Here is a 20681-nt window from a genome sequence, read left to right on the forward strand (position 1 = left end):
GGCATAGGACACTTCAGTTAATGATATCTAACTAGTGGCCTGCCCACAAAGACAGGTAGATTAGAATTTTATGGGGGATTTTGACTTGTACTCCATGCAGGCTGAGAAGGGGCGATATGACCCCTCAGTGAGCATCACTGCCAAACCGTTGCAACTGGTACTGACATCAGTGACAATGTGTTGGGGAACAAATGTTAAAGACCACAGTTACACAGTCAAAAAATAGAAATAGAGTCACATAAATATTCACTTCTAAATCTGAATGTGAAATTCACATTCAAACTAACTTAAGAAGAATGAATACCAATGAGGAAAAACAACTTTGAAAAGAACAGTTTTCATATCCGATCAATATTAGTAGTTTTCTTTTACTGTGCTAAAATAGACATCACATAAATTTTACCATTTTAACCATTTTTAAGTGCATAATACAGTTACATTAAGCACATTCACATGTGCTGCAACCATCACTACCATTCATGTCTAAAATTTTCATATTCCCAAAGTGAAATTTTATACCAATTAAACAGTAACTCCTTAATCCGCCCTCCCCATCACCTCTGGCAACCACAATTCTATTTTCTGTCTTTATGAATTTGACTATTCTAGAAACCTTATACAAGTGGAATCATATAGTATTTGTATGTCTGTGTCTGGCTTATTTCATTTAGCATAATATCTTCAAGTTGTATCCATGGTATAACATATGTTAAATTTTATTTTTTTTTGAAGACTAAATAATATTCCATTGTTTTGTTCATCCTTTCTTCTATTCATAGACACATAAGTTGTTTCCACCTTTAGCACTGTGAATAATACTTCTACGAATAGTGATGTACAAATACCTGTTCAAGTCCCAAAAGCTTTCAGTTCTTTTGGATATATATAACAGTGATATGTATAATGAATGTAAATTCTTATATTACAGACTGAAGAGAAATATTACCATTTAATGTTTATCTCCCTCTTCCTGCAATTATAATGACTGATTGCTTGTGACCAGTGAAAATCATTTTGGTGGGCCCAGTTGTGAGAGAGATATCAACATTAAACCTTTATAAATATAGAGGACATTCCCAAATTAATTATTTTGTTCTGTGTCCTTTAGACACCCCTCCCCCAAAGAATTACTCTAACATGACATGAGCATTCAAATTTTGAGCCAGAAACCAAATGTCTATTGATATTTACAAATAAAAGCCTTGCTCATTTACTTTTTCGGGTTTGGTTTACTATAATGCTAACTCTATAAGGACAGAGGGATAGTTTGTATTGTTTGCCTCTGTATTTTCAGCATACACTGGGAACACAATATATATTTTCTAAAATGAACTTTCAAGTCTCTAAGCACCTTGGATGTGCCACCTCGGAGTACATATGAACAACTATCTTTTATTCTCACTTATAATGAATAATTCATTTCAGTAATGCTCTCATTGTGTTGCCTTTTCCTCAACATATTCTTAATAATGCCCTTAATCACTATCCATATTTTAAGCTAATAAGACTAGCTTTATTCATTGATATTTCAGTCTTATTTTCTTCGTATATTCTATACTATGTCTCCTCTTCCCCTCCCTACATATAACACAATTCCTAAATAAAATTTACCTATGTATTTCATGATAAACTAAAAAATAATTAACTTGCATGTATGGTAGATGAAATATTATATTACCCCAACATTATATAGTAAGTGATATAAAAGCCTTCTTTGATAAGCCTGGGCTGCTTCCCTAGTTTTTAAAATCATCTTTCCATCAAGCACCAGAGCTTGGCTGGCTCTGATTCACTGCTGTTTCCAATAAGATTTTTGCTGCTCTAAGTATAAATTGAGAACTGCTTAACTCACTCTCGCTCTGATTAAATTGGGAAGGGGGAAGATCACAGGCTTCAAGGCTAAAGACAGAACTTGAAAATGTTCAGCATTTAAAGATTTATGACTCATCACCTCCAAAGGTACCTGCCTCTTATCACTGTTCCACAAACACATCACACTTTGTTTCTTAAAGTTTGGCTCATTGTATTTCTTCTGCTTAGTCTACCCTCATTTAACATTCACTGTGAGAATCTAACTATCCTCCAGTGCCTTGCAAATTCTTTTCTCTCTAGGAAACCTTTCATGTTCTTTTACCAATTGAACTGTCTCCTTCCTTAGATTTCGCATGGCAATTTGTGCTTCCTTAATTGAATTATTATAGCATAGACTTGCATCAATACATTTCTAAACTTTTGTCTCTTTATCTTTCTCTCCTCCAACTTATATAGAATATTACATTGCATGAAATTGGTTTCCTGGGAAACAAACATCTCTTTCCCTCGCCTAAATAACCCAATGATCAATTGAAGGGAACAATGCCCTGCAGAGTTCTCAGCAGTCCTAGAGAAACAAACAATCCCATCCTGTTTACTCATCTCCAGATATCTATGTGTTCACTCTAGGACATCACTCATCACCCAGATATTTCTTTCTTTGTAGCTCTTTACACATCCTCATATGACTCAGTGTCCTATCTCAGCTTTACCTCTATCATAAAACTTGTCAACATATCCATATATATATAACCATAATTGTCAATATACCCTAAATAGTAAAACCATAATTGTCAATATATCCTAAATAGTTAACCTCCCCATCTAAATACTACTGTTGCTTTCTGACTCCACCCGCCTTGCACCTCTCCCCTATACAAGACACTGCTTTCTGCAGCTGTCTCAAACAGTGGCTCACATACTTTGCATAATACAGAGCTTAGCAGTAGATAGATGGCAGGCATCCTTCTGTCTCTGAATGGCTGCTTCTGGAATATTATTCCATCTCCTTTGCCACCTTCTACCAATTCCTTTGAAGTAAATGCCATCATCAGATTATATAACACACTAAAGTCACTTGCTATAGCCATCTAGACACCTCTTTAATGATCCCCTTTGTTAAAGGGATATTTTAGCTTTTTGTTTTTGTCTCCATTTATTGTTTTTATCTCCACTACAATAGACTCTTAATATCATATATGGTCATGTAAAAATCCACAGAATCATTCTATTCACAGGAGCATCTGACAGTTAATCACTCCCTCTCTTAGCAAACTTGTTCTTTACATGATGCATGGATTCATCGTTTTCCTAGTGAGTTCTCAGTATCCTGTGATGGATCTTTTCCTAATCTGTAAATGCTGAATACCCAGGAAATAGTCTTTGGATTATTCTATCTATGCCAGTTTTCTAGGTGAATTCATCCTGACCAATGATTCCTTTCCTGAGTCTAGATCAGCATCTCCAACTACCTTGTCAAGAACTATGCTTGCATATTGTGAAAACCTCATCAACATATAATCACCAAAAATGAACTCTTGATTTTTGCCACCTCAATCATGAGGGATGGATGGAGGCCTGTTCAGAGTAAAAACCTCAGTTGTTTTTTAATTTCTCTAATGCTTCACATAGAATTTATCAGCAAATCCTTTTGGCTATCATTTGACTCCCTTCTCACTATCTTATCTGCCTATTACTGTGGTTCAAGCCACTGTCAAATCTTGCCTGGGAAGTAATGCATCAGGTTCTGTTACTCATGTCTGATAACAAACACTGCTACTAGCTATCATCTACAACCCTGCATAACATGCAGAATAATTTCTGTGGACAAAACCATTCAATGTCCTTGTTTCTAAAACCTCTAGACTAAGTCCCATATTGTAGTCCTGAACTAGATTTCAATCTCATCTCCAAGTAGTCCTGTCCAGTCGCACTGACCTCCAAGCTCCTTCTAGCTTCAGGGACTTTTATATTGCCCACAATGCTCCTTAGCTAGGAATCCACAAGTCTTTCCCTTAACTACATGGATCTGTTTTAAATAGCTACTGATTTTCTTGATATACTATTTTTTTCACTAGTTTATATTATTAGGGTGTCAACATTTTGTTTGTTTGATTGTTTTGAGCTATTTATTCTATGTCCAACTTCTAGATTATAAGTACTCAGAAAACATTTACTGATTAAATGAATGAACTGAATCAATCAATAGTTAATGGGACTAAACTACAAAATAAGATAAAAATAATCTCCAAAGGGCTATTAGTTGGAAATCACAATGCAAGTTGTATATATGTAATGTTATTGACTTAAAATGTGTAGACCGCTTTTAGTTATCACTAGTGATTCAGCTCAGGAGTCAGAATTTGACACTGTGGGAAAGCTGTTTTGCAAGCACAACAAGCTTTATTTGCCTGATTGATTTTTCCCCTTCTTAGGGTGTTTTAGGTGATAAAACTATATGCAAAAAGAGCTCTAATCCTGGCCCTCCTCGTAGTAGGAAAAGAAATTCAGTTGTTCATTTGCAAAACCATAGGTGATCAATAGTTGGATTTGTTCACAGAAATTTAGATTTACTGTGTGTATGTTAATAGCTATTTTCAAAAATTGATTTTTGAAGAACTTCTGGAAAAATAACTGAAATAGAGAATCTAAAATGTTATAGCTTCTAACCATTTCCCCCAATTCAAGGTAATATTAATAAATTTATTTCTTAGTAATAAAACTATTGTGACACCATACACTGCCTAACCATTTAAAAAAAGCTTTAAACATAACATAGTTGATAATTAATAGGGATAAATGGAAAATTATCAACTTTAGTCTTATACATTGTATTTTTAAATTCTAAGCAATTTTTTCTGATATTGAGTTTTTAAAACTTTCAACAAATACTAAAATTACTGTTGTTTTACATTTATATAACTAGTATTGTGAATTTTAAAAATTGTTGCAAAAAATAATTTCAGAACTTATTACATTATTTCTTCTATTAGAAAATGACAATAAAAAGTTTATGAAGAAAACATACATTTCAATCTCTTATTCAATATAAACAGTAGAAGTAAAGTACAAAAGCTTGCTTAGTATTTACCTTTTAATTAATCAGCATTTATTTTGGCTAATTAAACTCATATATCTCCAAGTTTAAGACTTTGTTTAAACAGGAATAAGTGCTTAGTTAATGCATGAAACATGATTTTAGTTTATCTGAACAATTAGTTATAATTCATCTGCAAAATTTAAGCTCTTTGCTTTTACTTTAGTTCTATATCTTAATAAATTATCTCATACCTTAACTCTAAGCACAGAAGCAAACATTCTTGCATCTTCAGATACACCTCCAATGTAGAATTTTTTCTGAAACACTGGGGGATGATCATTTTCATCCTGAATCTCAATATATACCTTAGCTGTATTGCCTAGAGAATAAGAAATAATACATTTTTATTAATGTTTATTCACTGGAAAGAATACACTGAAGTAAATACTTGTTGTACTTTATGTTTTCTGAATCAATGGAAATAATTTAAATCAAAAGGCATTCCTAAATGTCATGCCTATACCACAAATCCAAATGCTGGTAACTCATTTTATTTGATTTAATAGGCCCTAAAGTATTACATTCTGCTAATATTAATGAAACAATTGAACTGTTCATGTTTACAAAGACTTCACACACATTATCAATTACACAAAAGTGACACATATATAAACACTTTATGAATAGAAACTGCCAGAAACTGATATATATGTGTGTATATATATATATAGTCCTTAACTATGAAACTAGCAATGATATTACTTTAGCTTAAAATGTACTAAAATATTTTTATTTCAGATTAAATGTAAGGAATGATTGAGTGAGGTGTTTATTTCTGCAAAGGGAAAACAAGTTTTAACATGCATTAGAGGCTATCTACCATTGCCTGCAAAGATGCAGTTGGAGAGATGATTGCCATATATATAAATGCTTGGATTCATAATTTAAACATTAGTAAATAATTCATAAAGAATACATTTCTTTATTAAATGTTAGAATCTCACCCCCCCCAGTCATCACACTTTTAATAATAAATGTAGTACTTGTCACTAATTCTTGAATGATCCCTTACAAACCAAGTAAATGAAAAATAAGTTGTTAATTATTCTACAAAAAGTAGATTCAAATTACATAAGTATTCTGATGTATTACTTAAGTGAACTTCTTTTATGCCTTTCAATTAGGATCAAATATATGACAATTGATCTACAATTTATCATGGACATTCTAATTTTGCTGCTTCATCCTATCCCCAACTATAACTAATTAACACCAACCTACTAACACAGTCGATACATTACGAGTATACAATACATCTTGTGGTAATTGAATAAATGAATGCATAATCTGCATTATCCTAGTGAGAATTTAAAACAGGCTGCTTATTGCTTGCCCTGAGATCAGAGAAACAAGAGAGTTAGCCCCAAGGTTTTACCTTTATCTTGCTGCTACTCATTTAGTTTCTCTCTTATTAGTCTCTTTCCCACCATTCCTGAAATGAGAGAGCTAGAATCCAAAGGAAAAAAAAAAAATGTGCTGGGTCAACAGAGAACAGGGCTAATGGCAGATTATGTCTCTCTATTCTACAGTGCCAGGGCTCTGAATTGCACCCTGGTGAGCCACCAACAATCAGAGTTCATCCAAATGGAACCCATTTTTTTCTTATCAGACTATTTTTATTTCTGGACTCAAAAGAGCTAACAGCTCTAAATTTAATATTTTTATAGAAAAGTAATCCTACACTGTATCTTTCCAATAACTGTTTTCATGTTCTTAATAAATGAGCACATCAGTTACGATCCTTATTTGCAGTACTGGAAAAGGAAAGGTTGATTTTCAAGTCACTGTAAAAGAATAGATTTATGTTCTGCAGCTTGCTTACTTTTCTCCTGGCACTTTAGAAAATGATCACTGAAGGCTGGGCCCTGGCATAAAAGCATTATGCCATTAGGAACAATTTGTGCTTTTGGTAATCTTTTAAAAAGCTATTATAATATTCCACAAATAAGTGAGATTATGTGGTACTTGTCTCTCTGGCTTATTTCGCTTAGCATAATGCTCTCCAGGTCCCTCCATGTCATCTAAAAGGATAAGAGCTCTTTCTTTCTCACAGCTGCATAGTATTCCATTGTGTAAATGTACCACAGCTTTTTTATCCACTCATTACACTTGGGCTGTTTTCAGATGTTAGCTACTATAAAAAGTGCTGCTATGAACATAGGGGTACATCTATTCTTTCTGATTGGTATTTGAAGCTTCTTAGGATAAATTCTTACAAATGAGATCACTGGGTCAAATGGCAATTTCATTTTTAATTTTTTGAGGAAACACCATATTGTTTTCCATAGTAGCTACACCAGTCTGCATTCCCGCCAGCAGTGTACTAGAGTCCCCTTTTCTCCACACCCTCGCCAGCACTTGTTGTTTGATGATTTCTTGATGGCAGCCATTCTGGCAGGTGTGAGATGATACCTCATAGTCATCTTAATTTGCATCTCTTTGATGATTAGTGATGTTGAACATTTTTTCATATGTCTCTTGCCCATTTGTATATCCTATTTGGAGAAGTGTCTATTCAGGTCCTCTGCTCATTTTTTTTTTTTTTTTTATCCTCACCCGAGGATATTTTTCCATCCTTTGTTCAGGTAGAGTGGGAGGGAGAGAGAGGAACAGAGAGAGAGAGAGAAACATCGACGTGAAAGGAACACATCGAGTGGCTGCCACCCGCACAACCGACCAGGGCCGGGGACAAACTGCAACCGAGGTACGTGCCCCTAGCGGGAACCGAACCTGGGTCTCTCAGGACCGCAGGCCGACGCTCTAACCGCTGAGCTAAACCGGCCAGGGCATCTCTGCCCATTTTTTAATTGAATTGTTTGCCTTCTTTTTGTTGAGTTGTATGAGTACTTTATATATTTTGGAAATTAACCCCTTATCTGATGTTTCATTGGCAAATATATTGTCCCACATAGTGGTTTCCCTTTTCACCTTGATGCTGGTTTCTTTTGTTGTGCAGAAACTTTTTAGTTTGCTGTAGTCTCATTTATTGATTTTTTTCCTTTGTTTCTCTTGCACTAGTGATGTATTGGTAAAAATTCTGCTTCTTGTGATGTCTGAAATTTTGCTGCCTACATTTTCTTCTAGGACTTTTATGGTTTCATTATTTATATTTACGTCTTTTACCTATTTTTAGTTTATTCTTGTGTATGATGTAAATTGGTGGTCTAATTTTATTTATTTGCATGTCCCTGTCCAATTTTTCCAACATCATTTATTGAAGAGGCTGTCTTTTCTCCATTGTATGCTCTTTCCTCATTTGTCAAATATTAATTGAGCATACTGTCTTGGGTCAATTTCAGGGTTCTCTGAAGAACAAAATAGATTCTGAAGCACGGAAGTAGAGAACAGACTGACAAACCTCAGAGGGAAGGGGATGGGGAGGAGAGAAGTGATAAACCAAAGAACTGATATGCATATATGCATAACTAATGGACACAGACAACACTGTGGTAAAGGCAGTGAGGGGGGCAGGAGTGGGGAGGAGGGTGTCAATGGAGGTTAAAAGAAGGGACAGCTGTAATACTTTCAACAATAAAGACAAATTTTTAAAAAGAATAATTGAATTAGAAAATTTATTTGGTACACTGAGAAGAGTCAATTTCAAGTTTATGAATCATTAAATGCAACTGTGAATGATATGCATTCAATTTTGTTTTAGAAATAAAAAATTAAAATTAAAAAAACATTAAAATAAAAAATTTAAAAAAGCTATTATTTCCTTAGATATTGAGAAAACTAATATGAGTCAGTGTTGTGATTTACAGCAACACTTATGAACTGTATATAAATATTACATGTATACATTTTATAAACTCCAGTGAGACTGCAGTAAAATAATTATTTAAACATTATTTTATTAGCTATTAAAAAATCTCTTAACATTCATACAAACATTTAGATAAATATCTATTTAGACTATTGATATTCAATTATTGTAAATTTCCTATAAAATAACTTATCCAACTTCAATAACTGAAGTAAAGGTTTTCAGGGTTTTCATTTTTAATATACTCATCTCACAAACAACATTATTATCATATCAGATATTATGATTTCATATCAATTGTGCCTAAATCCATATTAAGTAAAAGAGTGATATACAATTTATCCATATTTAATTTTAAAGAAACCATGAACTAAAAATGATAACATTTCCATGCCATTAATTATATTAGAAGAGCCAGCATAATTATGAAAGGATAATCATAATACACACTTAAGTATCTTTCTAAATTCTTTATTTTTTTTATTTTCATCTGCTAAGTTTGGGCATCTTTAATTTTATATGCATAATAATATTAATAATAATAACATCTACTTATCTCAATTTTTAAATTGGTTGTCCTTCCTGCCTCTAATTTTTTTTCAATATGATTACGTGTTAGTTTTCCTCTTGATTTTTATAATGTTTGTCTAAATATTTAATTTATATAATTAAATTGTATTGGAATTGAATCTGTGCTGCTGAATTGCATAATTTCTAATTCATCTGTCAGAAAGAGAAATGGAAATAAAATACTATAAATATTTTATGTATACTCAGTACATAATGCTATTGGCTTCCATTAAGTCTCATCCTGGTCTGTTTTTACACCAAATTACTTTATACTATTTACTTCTGACTTGATACATTTTTATAAGTTTGAATTTTGTACAATCACAATTTTAGTGAAAATAGAAAAAAAAGTATCACCAAAGTGTGGTTAATAATATGAATAATGCTTTTTCACATCTGTATGAACTATTTCAACATAATTTTCATTTTAATCATGACTTTGTCCAAATTCAAGACCATTAACATATGTACATTCTTATTTTAATAGTTCCTTATTTCTCTTTAAAAGTTGTAGAATTTAAACACAAGTTTCTTCATATGTTCTTTCTATGTCTAAAATTCACATAGGTAACTAACAATTATTGAACAGTAGGTGGCAGATGTTATCCAGAAGAGTCCAGTCCTATGAGATGAAACTACTATTATATCTATTATTATTATTATTATTTTTGCAGAAGAGTGAAATAGAAAACAGGTTAAGTAACTTTCCAGTGCTCCCACTAGTCCATGGTACTGGCTGAAATGTGTACCCATTATTTGATGATACAACCCAACCACTTTCATATTATTACTGTTGCCTCTAAATCTTTTAGGACAAAGGCAAACTAGTGTACCTTACTTTATGTGCAAGTAACATTTTGAAGATTACAATCATAAACACCTTGATTTTCTTTAATTGTTCATAAGGAGTCTATTTAGTTTGCAGTTATCATCTCGAAGATGTCTTCACTGACGCCTCCCAGCCCCCATCATTTCAATTCCACTATGTTTTTATTTTCTGCACAGGCCTTACCACTGGAATTACTTTAGTTGAATGTTTATATGACTCTTCATTTAGAATATAAAATAGACTGTTCTATGTCATGTTGAATAGGTAAATGAATAAATACATTAACTGATTAAAACATTTGAATATTTTCCTTTGTTACTGATTATTTCAGCCTAGTCATCCCTTAGGGTAATACTATTTACAAATTTACAATTCACTGTGTGAAAAAGAAAGTCATTTCATTTTCCTTGAATTCGCCTATATCCACTCTAACAAATGCCTCCAGATTTGGTCATAAAACAAGAGTATCTTCAGGAGACAATACGTACGGTAGAAGATGAAGGGGAAGGGGACAACATGGATGAACCTGTAGGCATTATGCTAAAGGAAATAAGCCAGGCAAAGGAAAACAAGTACAGTATGATTTTATTATAAGCAGAGTATTAAGAAGTAGAACTCCTAGAAACAGAGAGTAGAATGGTGGTGGCCAGGTGTAGGGAGTGTGGGAAATGAGGAGATGCTGGTCAAGGGTACAAACTTCCAGTTATAAGATGAAACAGTTCTGAGAATCTATTGTATACCATAGTAACTGTAGTTAATATTACTGCTTTATGTACTTGAAATCTGTGAAGAAAATAAGTTTTAAATATTTATACCACACACACACACACACACACGCATGCACACAAATGGTAACTATGTGAGTTGATGGATGTGTTAACAAATTTGATTGCAGTAATTATTTCACAATATATACATATATCAAATCACCATATTGTACACCTTAAATATACACAATTTTATTTGTGAAAGTTACCATATAAAGCTGAAGAAAAATTGGGATATGACTAATTAAAAATGTAAAATAAATGTTGGTCGATCAAAAAATGTTTCTAATGTACCCCTATAGTATAGTCAATAAAATAACATTCACATAGATATTCTTATTAATTAATATACAATGTGCATGGCTCAAACACTTTCACTAAACATGTGTAAGGACTAAGAATTTCATCATGATCTTTTACCAAATTTGGATTTTAATTATTTCAAAGGCAAAACCATGGAAGCAACTCTGATTTAAATTCCTTTCCGGGAGTCAATTTTTTTAATCTCCTTGACTATTTGCAGATTATTTTTCTGTCAATATCATATCCTTTATTTAAGGTAGTTATGAAACACATAACAACCACAACAACAACAAAAGATGCAGGGGGAAAGGAAAATGGTGTTGAAAAAATGTATAAGAGAAAATTGTGAGAGGAACAACCCAAGAGGCCAATGTCCTGACAGTTTCCCTTCCAGTTAGGTGAGACAATGCACATATTTGAAGAGAGAGTGAAAAAAAAAATTACAAGCTGCATGAAAGATTTATTTGCAAGTGTAAAGTGCCCAAGCTTCCTTCCTTTGTTGACATTTGTGTTTTTTTTTTAAATTTGTGAGAGAACCTTTTCTTTGAGCATCATCACTGGCTCCAGCGTATGTCCCAGAAGTGAACCCTGAGGTGCGACAATGTAAAATACCTTCCTGGGATTTATTAGTTTAAAGAAAGAGAAAACAGAAGTGCTGAGTTGTACAGCTCAGAAAAGGAAGTACCAGTCAGAATAGAAACCCTCTACGGCTAGCCCTTCTGTTCTATTTTAGGTACAGGGACTGAAGGTACAGGGACTGAAGAAGAGCAAGTAATGTTAAAAATTGCCTTAACTTTCACTTGATTCTATATTTTTCAGACCATATTTAGTTTTGATAGTTTTCTTTCCTTTCCTTTTAATTAATTCTGCGCCTTGAGTTTTCTCTTCCTACAGAGCCCCTATTACTCTCTACATAATCTGTTTCTTCAATTCACATGACAAAACTATTGCCTACATTGCACTGGCTTCTCAAAAAAGACTTTCTAGCCCTGGGCAGTTTGGCTCAGCGGTTGGAGCTTTGGCCTGCAGTCTGGAGAGACCCGGGTTCGGTCCCCACTAAGGGCATGTACCTCGGTTGCAGTTTGTCCCCAGCCCTGGTTGGGTTGTGTGGGTGGCAGCCACTCGATGTGTCCCTTTTACGTCGATGTTTCTCTCTCTCTCTCCCTCCCACTCTATCTAAACAAAATATAAAAAAATGTACTCGGGTGAGGATAAAAAACAACAACAACAACAAAAAAACAACTTTCTAAATAATAACCTAAGGAGTGATTCTCAACCGTGACTACTTTTGCCCAACTGGAGTTATTTTTCATGGTAATAACTGCAGAGGGAGGGAAGGTGAAGAGAATGCTGTTGGAATTTAGTAAGCAGAGGCCAGGAATGCTGAGAAACATTCCATAATGAACCAGACAGGCTCCAAAAAGTTACCCAGTCCCAAACTGTCAATAGCAATGAGGTCGAAAAACTCCAAGTTAATATGAGGGAGTAAAAGAGAGAGAGAGAGATTAGGGGAGTAAAGATAAAATGAAAAGATTATGTAAATATATAATAACACCCTCTCCTGAAGCCATCTACATGCATATGACTTTAATGTGGGACTCAATCACATTTAGCTGAAATTATTTGTTCATGTATTGGTCATCACAATTTTGACTACGTTTTTTAAAGCCAGGGGATCAATCCTGTTTACCTTCACTCCTGTCACTCCTTATCAGCGAGGGCTCAAGCCTGCAACCCAGGTACATGTCCTTGACCGGAATCAAACCCGTGACCCTTGGGTCCAAGGGCCGAGCTCTAACCGCTGAGAAAAACTGGCCAGATCAAATCTGACTTTTAGTAATACAAAAAGAGATAAAGAAATTACATGTCTATGTGTTGGAATAGTAAACAATCATTAAAATAATTTTTAAAGAGTATCTAGTGACATAAAAATATTTCTGATATAACACTAAATGAAAAGAAAAAGTTTAATATTTAAAAGCAAAAATGCATGATCAAAATTATGTGTGTGTGTTGCCATTGTGTGTGGGGGGCGTTAAGAAAAGTATGCACATTTTTAAAACATTCAAGAATATAGGATTATAAATTACTTTATATGTTTTTCTTAATTGTATGAAATGATCATACTTTTATTATTAGGAAAAATTTAATGTTAAATATTTTGAAAGACTAGAGGGAAAAGAGAAAAGATATAAAGCATGATATACAAAAATAAAATATCTTGAAATAAACATCAGTGCTTCTTTTCTATGAATTTCGAAATGTCATTTCTTGCACCTAAAGAGCCAGTAGAGACACCATGTAAATCTTTACTTTTTCTACATCAACAAGCCCTGGCTGATAGTAGTCAATTATTCATTTTCTTCCCTAAAAGTAGAAGAATTTGCTTACTTTTTGTTTGTTTGTTTGTCTGTAAGAAGATATTTCCCCAGGCATATATAATTTCTTTTGAAGATTTAACAAAAAACCAATGACTACAGAGAAGTAACCTTTCAAAAAGCAATCTAATTATTCTTTATCTGAAAATCTTTGCTTCATTCACGGGTCATCTGGTACACGCATATTTAATAATTAGATTTTTGAAGAAATTTTAGAAGGAATATAAGTGTAGCAATTTAAGTATAATTACTTAGTTCAATGGATATACTAAATTTAGTCCTTTGAAAGTATTAAAAAACTTTGGACAAATAGGGGTTTACAGTTCTTTCAATTTATCATTAAATGCAAGCATTATCTTTAATCTTCCCAAAACGTCTGAAGGGGGAAAAATAAATGGAAGCAACATAAGTTTGTAAACTTTCAAAAGTGCAAATCAATTAGCTATTTTAATTTTCAAGCATCAACCAAATTTTTCATTATGATAGAAAGTGAAATCTACCAGAAAAACCTTTTGTTTGAAGATGGCAGCGGGCAGGACTTGAGGGAGGGTGAGTGTGTGAGAGAGTGAACTAGTGTGTGAGAGTGTGAGTGGACATGAAGGTGGACGACCAAACTCGGGCAGTGCAGAGACACGGAGAGAAGGTTCCTGTGCTATGGACAGAGCAGCCAGCTACCACAGTAAGAGGCCCTTCAGGGTGCTTCTCCCTGCACCGCAGGGAGGTCCCACCATTTTGGAAGATCCCCCGTCTTCCCTGGGAAGAGGCAGTGGGAGCAGCTAGGGCCCAGCAAAATGAGCCCACCAGCACACCTGGCCCCATCTGACCAGTGGACACTCTGTGTCAACACAGACAAGTGCACAGTAGTGGAGCTGCCAAGGGGCCGGACTCAGAAGCCTTGGACAGCCAGGAGCCCAGCACCATCCCCTGCAGTAGCAGCCTGATCAGAGTCCAGATATACCCCCAGCAACAGAGGCTGGGGAGCAGACATCCATCCCCATGCAACAGAAGCACAGACCAGCAGCTGAGACCCATCCCCAAAAACTACAACAAAAGCTGAGCAGGAGTTGAGCCCCACTTGGCAGCAGCACTCCCCAGCCTAGCGGTGGGACCTGGGGCTCCACAGAGGCCTGTGTGGTCCAGCAGTTCACAAGAGACCTGGGAAACCAGAGCCCAAGAGGGACTGGTGCAATCCAGCTGCCCATGGGTCATGTGGGGTGCTATTGCACCAGAGAAGTCTTGCGACCAGGATGCCCAAAAGAGCAGTAGAAAGCCAGAGCCCAAGAGGGACTGGTGGAATCCAGCTGCCCACACACAGGACCTGCATGGTGCAGGGGCACCAGAGAGGCCTCTGCGACCCAGCAGCCCATAAGAGCTGTTGGGAAGCCGAAGCCCTAGAGAGACTGGGTCAAACCAGCTGCCTGCCCAGGGGACCTGCAGGGTGCAGGGGAACTAGAGAGGCCTGTGCGACCCAGCAAGGACTGTGCAATCCAGTTACCCACGGCACCTGCAGGGTGCTGAAGCACCAGAGAGACCTGTGCAACCCAGCAGCCTATATGATAGGCATAGAGCTAGGTCCCCAAAAGGACTGTGTGATGCAGTTACCCATGGGACATGCAGGGTGCGAGGGCACCAGAGAGGCCTGTGCAACCCAGCTGCACAAAAGGCAGGCATAGAGGATGTGTAAATGGAGGCAGAGTGAATGGAAGACAATCTCCCAGGACCAAACGAGAATTACAATTAAAATAAAGACAAATCATCAGAAAAAAGCAACAGAGAGCAGCAGGACAGGACCATATAACCAGGGACACAGCTAGGATCTGCGAAGGTGTGAGAGGGTGGTGGGCTGGGAGCCCCGGGACAGTAGCAATCTTAGCTGTGAGCAGCGCCCTTGGGGAATAAAGACCACACAAGCTCCACAGTGCAGAGAGCCTGGACAGAGCACTAAAATAGCCAAAGCCACTCACGTGGGGGCTCCGGGAGAAGGAAGGCAGACTGGGTTGGAATTCTGTGGGGACACCTGGGATTTGGAGGGCACTCAGAGTTTTTGCTGCATTGTGGCCAAAAAGGACTGTGGCCAGTGTGCTCTTTCCCAGAGCTGTGGGGAAAAGCAGCAGCCACCCCCATTTCAGAGATTCAGCCTTTCCCATGTGAGGCAAAGAAATGCAAATTGAGGCTCATTAACAACCAGCATCTATCCCACCTCCTGGAAATCCTTTTATGCAGAACACCAGGGCTACATTCCAAGGCCCTAAATAACTGAGATTAATAGCCTCCAGGAAAAAGCTAGATGATAACTGAACCTTTCCTGGGCTTGTGAATCTACCCAGGAAAGTAAGACTTGACAGTGGTGTTTAACGTGGGCCCACCATCCAAACCCAGTAATGGGAGCTACAAACAGCAGAACACCAACAGCCACAGGGGAAATTTGGCAGGCTCCAAAACCCACTGAGATAGCCAAAATGGTGAAATAAAGAAACAAATCCCAAATGAAAGAACAAGAGAACTCAATCGAAGATGAGATCAATGAAATGCAGTTAAGCAAATTATCAGAGGTAGAGTTCAGAGCCATGATCTTGAGGAAGCTCAACAACACGAATAAGGACATCAGCACCATGAGTAAAGATATAGAAACACTGAAAACCAGCCAAGTGGAAATGAAGAATGACATAGCAGAAATAAAGAACACATTAGAAGGACTAACCAGCAGAGTAGAGGAAGCTCAGGACCAGATTAGTGAATTAGAAGACAGTGTAGAAAAAAATCAACCAATCAGAAACCAAAAGTAAAAAAAAACATAAAAAAAAACAGGAAAGTATCTTAAGAGAACTGTGGGACAACTAGAAATGTAACAACATTCACATCATAGAAGTCCATGTTCGTAGCAGCTTACAAGAGACTCATGTCACAACAAAAGACTCACATAGGTTGAAAGTGAAGGGATGGAAAAAAATCTTCCAAGCAAATAGAAAGGGAAAAAAAGCTGGGATAGCAATACTCATATCTGATAATATAGATTTCAAAATGAAGGCCATAACTACAGACAGAGGAGGCCACTACATAATATTGAAAGGATCTATCCAACAGGAAGATATAACCTTGGTAAACACATATGCAGCCAATATAGGAGCACCAACATACATTAAAAATCTTCTGGAGAACTTCAAAGAAGAAATCAACAGCAATACAATCATAGCAGAGGACTTCAACACCCTAGTGACATCACTGGACAGATCATCTAGACAAAAAATTAACAATGGAACAGAATAGAGAACCCAGAAATAGACCCAAGACAATATGCTCAATTAATATTTGACAAAGGGGGCAAGAGCATACAGTGGAGTAAAGACAGCCTCTTTAATAAATGGTGTTGTGAAAATTGGACAGCTATATGCAAAAAAATGAAACTAGACCATCAACTTACACCATACACAAGAATAAACTCAAAATTGATTAAAGACTTAAATGTGACTCATGAATCCATAAAAATCCTACAAGAAATGTAGGCAACAAAATTTCAGACATCATATGCAGCAGAATTTTCACTGATACATTACCTAAAGCAACAGAAACAAAGGAGAAAATGAACACATGGGACTACATCAAACTCAACAGCTTCTGCACAGCAAAAGAAACAACCACCAAAATGGAAAGGCAACCTACTCTATGGGAAAGCATAATTGTCAATGATACATCAGATAAGGGGTTAATTTCCAAAATATATAGAGTGCTCATACAACTCAACAAAAGGAAGACAAACAATCCAATTATCAAATGGGCAGAGGAACTAAATAGACACCTCTCCAAACAGTACATACAAGTGGCTAAGAGATATATGAAGAAATGATCAACATCACCAATCACCAGAGAGATGCAAATTAAACCAACTATGAGGTATCACCTCACACCTGTCAGAATGGCCGCCATCAACAAATCATCAAACAACAAATGGTGGTGAGGTTGTGGAGAAAAGGGGACTCTAGTACACTGCTGCTGGGAATGCAGACTGGTGCAGCCACTATGGAAAACAATACGGTGTTACCTCAAAAAGTTAAAAATTTAACTGCCATTTGACCCAGTGATCCCACTTCTAGGAATATACCCTAAGAAGCCTGAAACACTAATCAGAAAGAATGTATGTATCTCCATGTTCGTAGCAGCACTATTTACAAAACTAAGATCTGAAAATAGCCCAAACGTCCATCAGTAGATGAATGGATAAAAAAGCAGTGGTACTTATACACAATGGAGTACTATGCAGCTGTAAGAAAGAAAGATCTCTTATCCTTTGAGACGACATGGAGGGACCTGGAAAGTATTATTCTAAGCGAAACAAGCCAATCAGAGACAGACAAGTATCATATGATCTCACTTATTTGTGGAATATAATGAACATAACAGTCTGAGGAATGGGGTAGTCCCAGAGACGTAGAAGTGGGGTACAGACTGACAATCCCTAGAAGAGGGCGTGTGGGGGAGAGATAAACCACAGAACTTATATACATGTGTGCATAAACAATGGACATGGACAACAAAGCTGGGGACAGGGTGGGGAGGGAGGAGGAGGAAAGTGTCAATGGGGGGAAAAGGAAAAACATCTGTAACAAAAATAAATTAATTAATTAATTAAAAAAAGAAAAAGAAAGTGAAATCTAGCACTATAATTTCCAAGCGAGATGCCATTCTTCTACACCTGTTCCTACACTGCCCAAGTAAACATTTGTTTGTTTGTTTTTATTTGTTTGTTCCCACACTTCTCACCTAAATATTTTAGTCAACCATATTAGGGTCCCAAGTTGATTTTTGAAAAGGTAAAGTAGAAATGTTTTTATTTGTCTGCCTAATATCCCTTCCTCTTGTATTTTGACATAGAAATTTGTTTATTCCCCCTTGGCTTAGTATTCCTCAACATTCTATGTGCTCTTAGTGAAACTGTCAATCATAGTGCTTTGCATTCCACCCTTGGTCATGGGGACATGTATGTCTCAAACCCCTCTAATTTACACCCCACCCCCCAACCCTTATGCTGACTGTCAGTTGCTTTAGATACATGATCCCATCTGTCTTGATGGCACTACCCAAAAAAGTAGTGTTTTGAGTTTCTAACAGTACTAAATCTTATGTGCTTTTCCTGTCCTTCCTCAGATTTTATTAAGCTTTTCTTTTGTGCAAGCCACCAAGTATTCTTCTGATAAGTTATTTTTAGTAAAATTCAGTCAGAGGTGGTTCCTGTCGCTTCTATCCAAATAACCATTCCAAGTACAGTTGGGAATGACCAGTTTTGTCCATATCAAAGAATAGAGGCTATATCTCCCTTCCTATAGAAAGAGTTTACATATTCCCTCCCAAGGCAGCAAAGACAGTATAAAATGCAATTTTTTTCATTTATTGTTGTAAAACTTAATGAAGTGTTATATTTTATATCTTTTCCTCTTTGCATCATGGATGAGTACATTACTTTGACCATTCTTTTTTGAAAAAAAATATTGTCTGTGCTTTTGCTCATACATTGTCTGATATTCAATCAAGATCAGGGTACTCAAATTTAAAATCTCCAAATTATTGCTTTTCTGACATGTCTCAATCTACAAATATTTGTTATGAAAAGAACTTAAAGAGGAACATGTGGAATCTTCTATACAATAATTTAGAGGGGTAGATAAAGCATCTTTAGCATATAATTGCTATATTTTAAGTGTCACTCAAACATATCATAGCTAGTAATAACAATAAAAATAATAGTAGTAATAATTATTACAGTTTTTAATTGGGCATTGTGTTAATAAGTTAAGTACTTTGCAGACATCATTTTCTTAAAACTCTCAAGCACCTTAAGAGGTACAGGAATATTTACCCTAATATAATGTTGAAGATTCTAGAGCTTAGAGAGGTTAGTAAAGATCAAAGATGTGTATGGAACTCAGGCCTGTCTGGACCCAAAGTCAGGGATCTTAATTTATTACGTCAAATTTTTAGGCATATGTTACTTCTCTGTTTATTAAGGTAATTTTAAATTTGAGCTGTATCATTGGTAAATAATCTGAGTTATAACATTTTTCTTAATAAATATTTTGTACAAAGTTTCCCTTTACCTCTTTTTCTTGAATCTCATGTATATCTTAGCATTCATGGAATAGAAATCTTTTATTAATTAAATTGAGCTGCTGGCCTGGCTAGAGTATTCAACTGCCTTATCCATTTTAATAAAGCATAAATATCACAACCTCTCTCAAGGAATTTTGATAGAAAGCGTAGGCTATAAATAAGTAACTGAACACAGACTTTGAAAATTGCAAGTGACAGTGTTTAAAATAATGATTTTCTTTAAATTGTTCATCTGTACATAGGGGACTAATTAGGTGCAAGATATCAAGAGGGAGAAAACAGGAACAAGATTGATTAACTGAATTTATTAAAGTTCCTGGGGATAAAAAATGAATTAGCTTTGGAAGAAGAATTGACTACTAGACTTGTGTTTTGAATAATGATTAAAAAGAATGACAGACCAAATTTATGATTTTATTTCTGAAACATAAAAATTCTTAGTTTATGCATATATGTTCATATCATACATAAATTAAACCGAAATGCTTGCCTCATAAAAATATAAAAATATAAAAATCAAGAAATATTTAAGGACACTACATCATAAATTTCTATTGTGTAGATATAGCTAAGGAATCCTTTCCATACTGTAATTTCCCTGTTTTTTTCTCTATTTATTTGACATTAACTGTAGTTACTGGTTGTCCAACTCAGTGGCACTGAACATATTCTTTAGTTGTAAATTTTCTTGAACATCAGTAATGTTTGATGTTTTCACTACTCTCTAACTCTCTTGAAATGCCTCTTCTCCTTTTGCTAACAGGACATCATTACATATATTTTACTTCTTTTTCCACAGTCTCTTGTGTAGCTGTTTCTTTCTCTCATTCACTAGAGGAAGGGCTTCTCCAATCTTAGTCTTTTGCTCTTTTCCCTTGTAAGTCTCTCAGAGAGACAGGGCCAGATGGCGCTGGAGGCTCATGAATTTTCCTTTTTGACATATAAACAAGTAAGTTGGTCATTGCATCTGGGTTGGCTCAAGAGATCTAAACTTCCTCTCCCTAATATAAGCTGTTTAGCTTCATTAACATCTCTGCTTTTGGATGTGTTTCCT

The 20681-nt window shown here is 35.7% G+C and overlaps 1 protein-coding gene across 2 annotated transcripts in view; it reads right to left on the bottom strand.

The window, feature by feature from the left end:
• Window positions 1-20681, bottom strand: part of PCDH15 (protocadherin related 15) — a 737327-nt gene that overhangs the window by 86895 nt on the left and 629751 nt on the right. For both annotated transcript variants that reach the window (XM_036264711.1, XM_036264710.1), the window contains one exon: window positions 5104-5231. In XM_036264711.1, the coding sequence (XP_036120604.1) occupies window positions 5104-5231 (128 nt within the window). The remainder of the gene's footprint in view (window positions 1-5103; window positions 5232-20681) is intronic.

This window comes from Molossus molossus, unplaced genomic scaffold (assembly GCF_014108415.1).
Source record: "Molossus molossus isolate mMolMol1 unplaced genomic scaffold, mMolMol1.p scaffold_m16_p_17, whole genome shotgun sequence".
Lineage (NCBI taxonomy): Eukaryota > Metazoa > Chordata > Mammalia > Chiroptera > Molossidae > Molossus > Molossus molossus.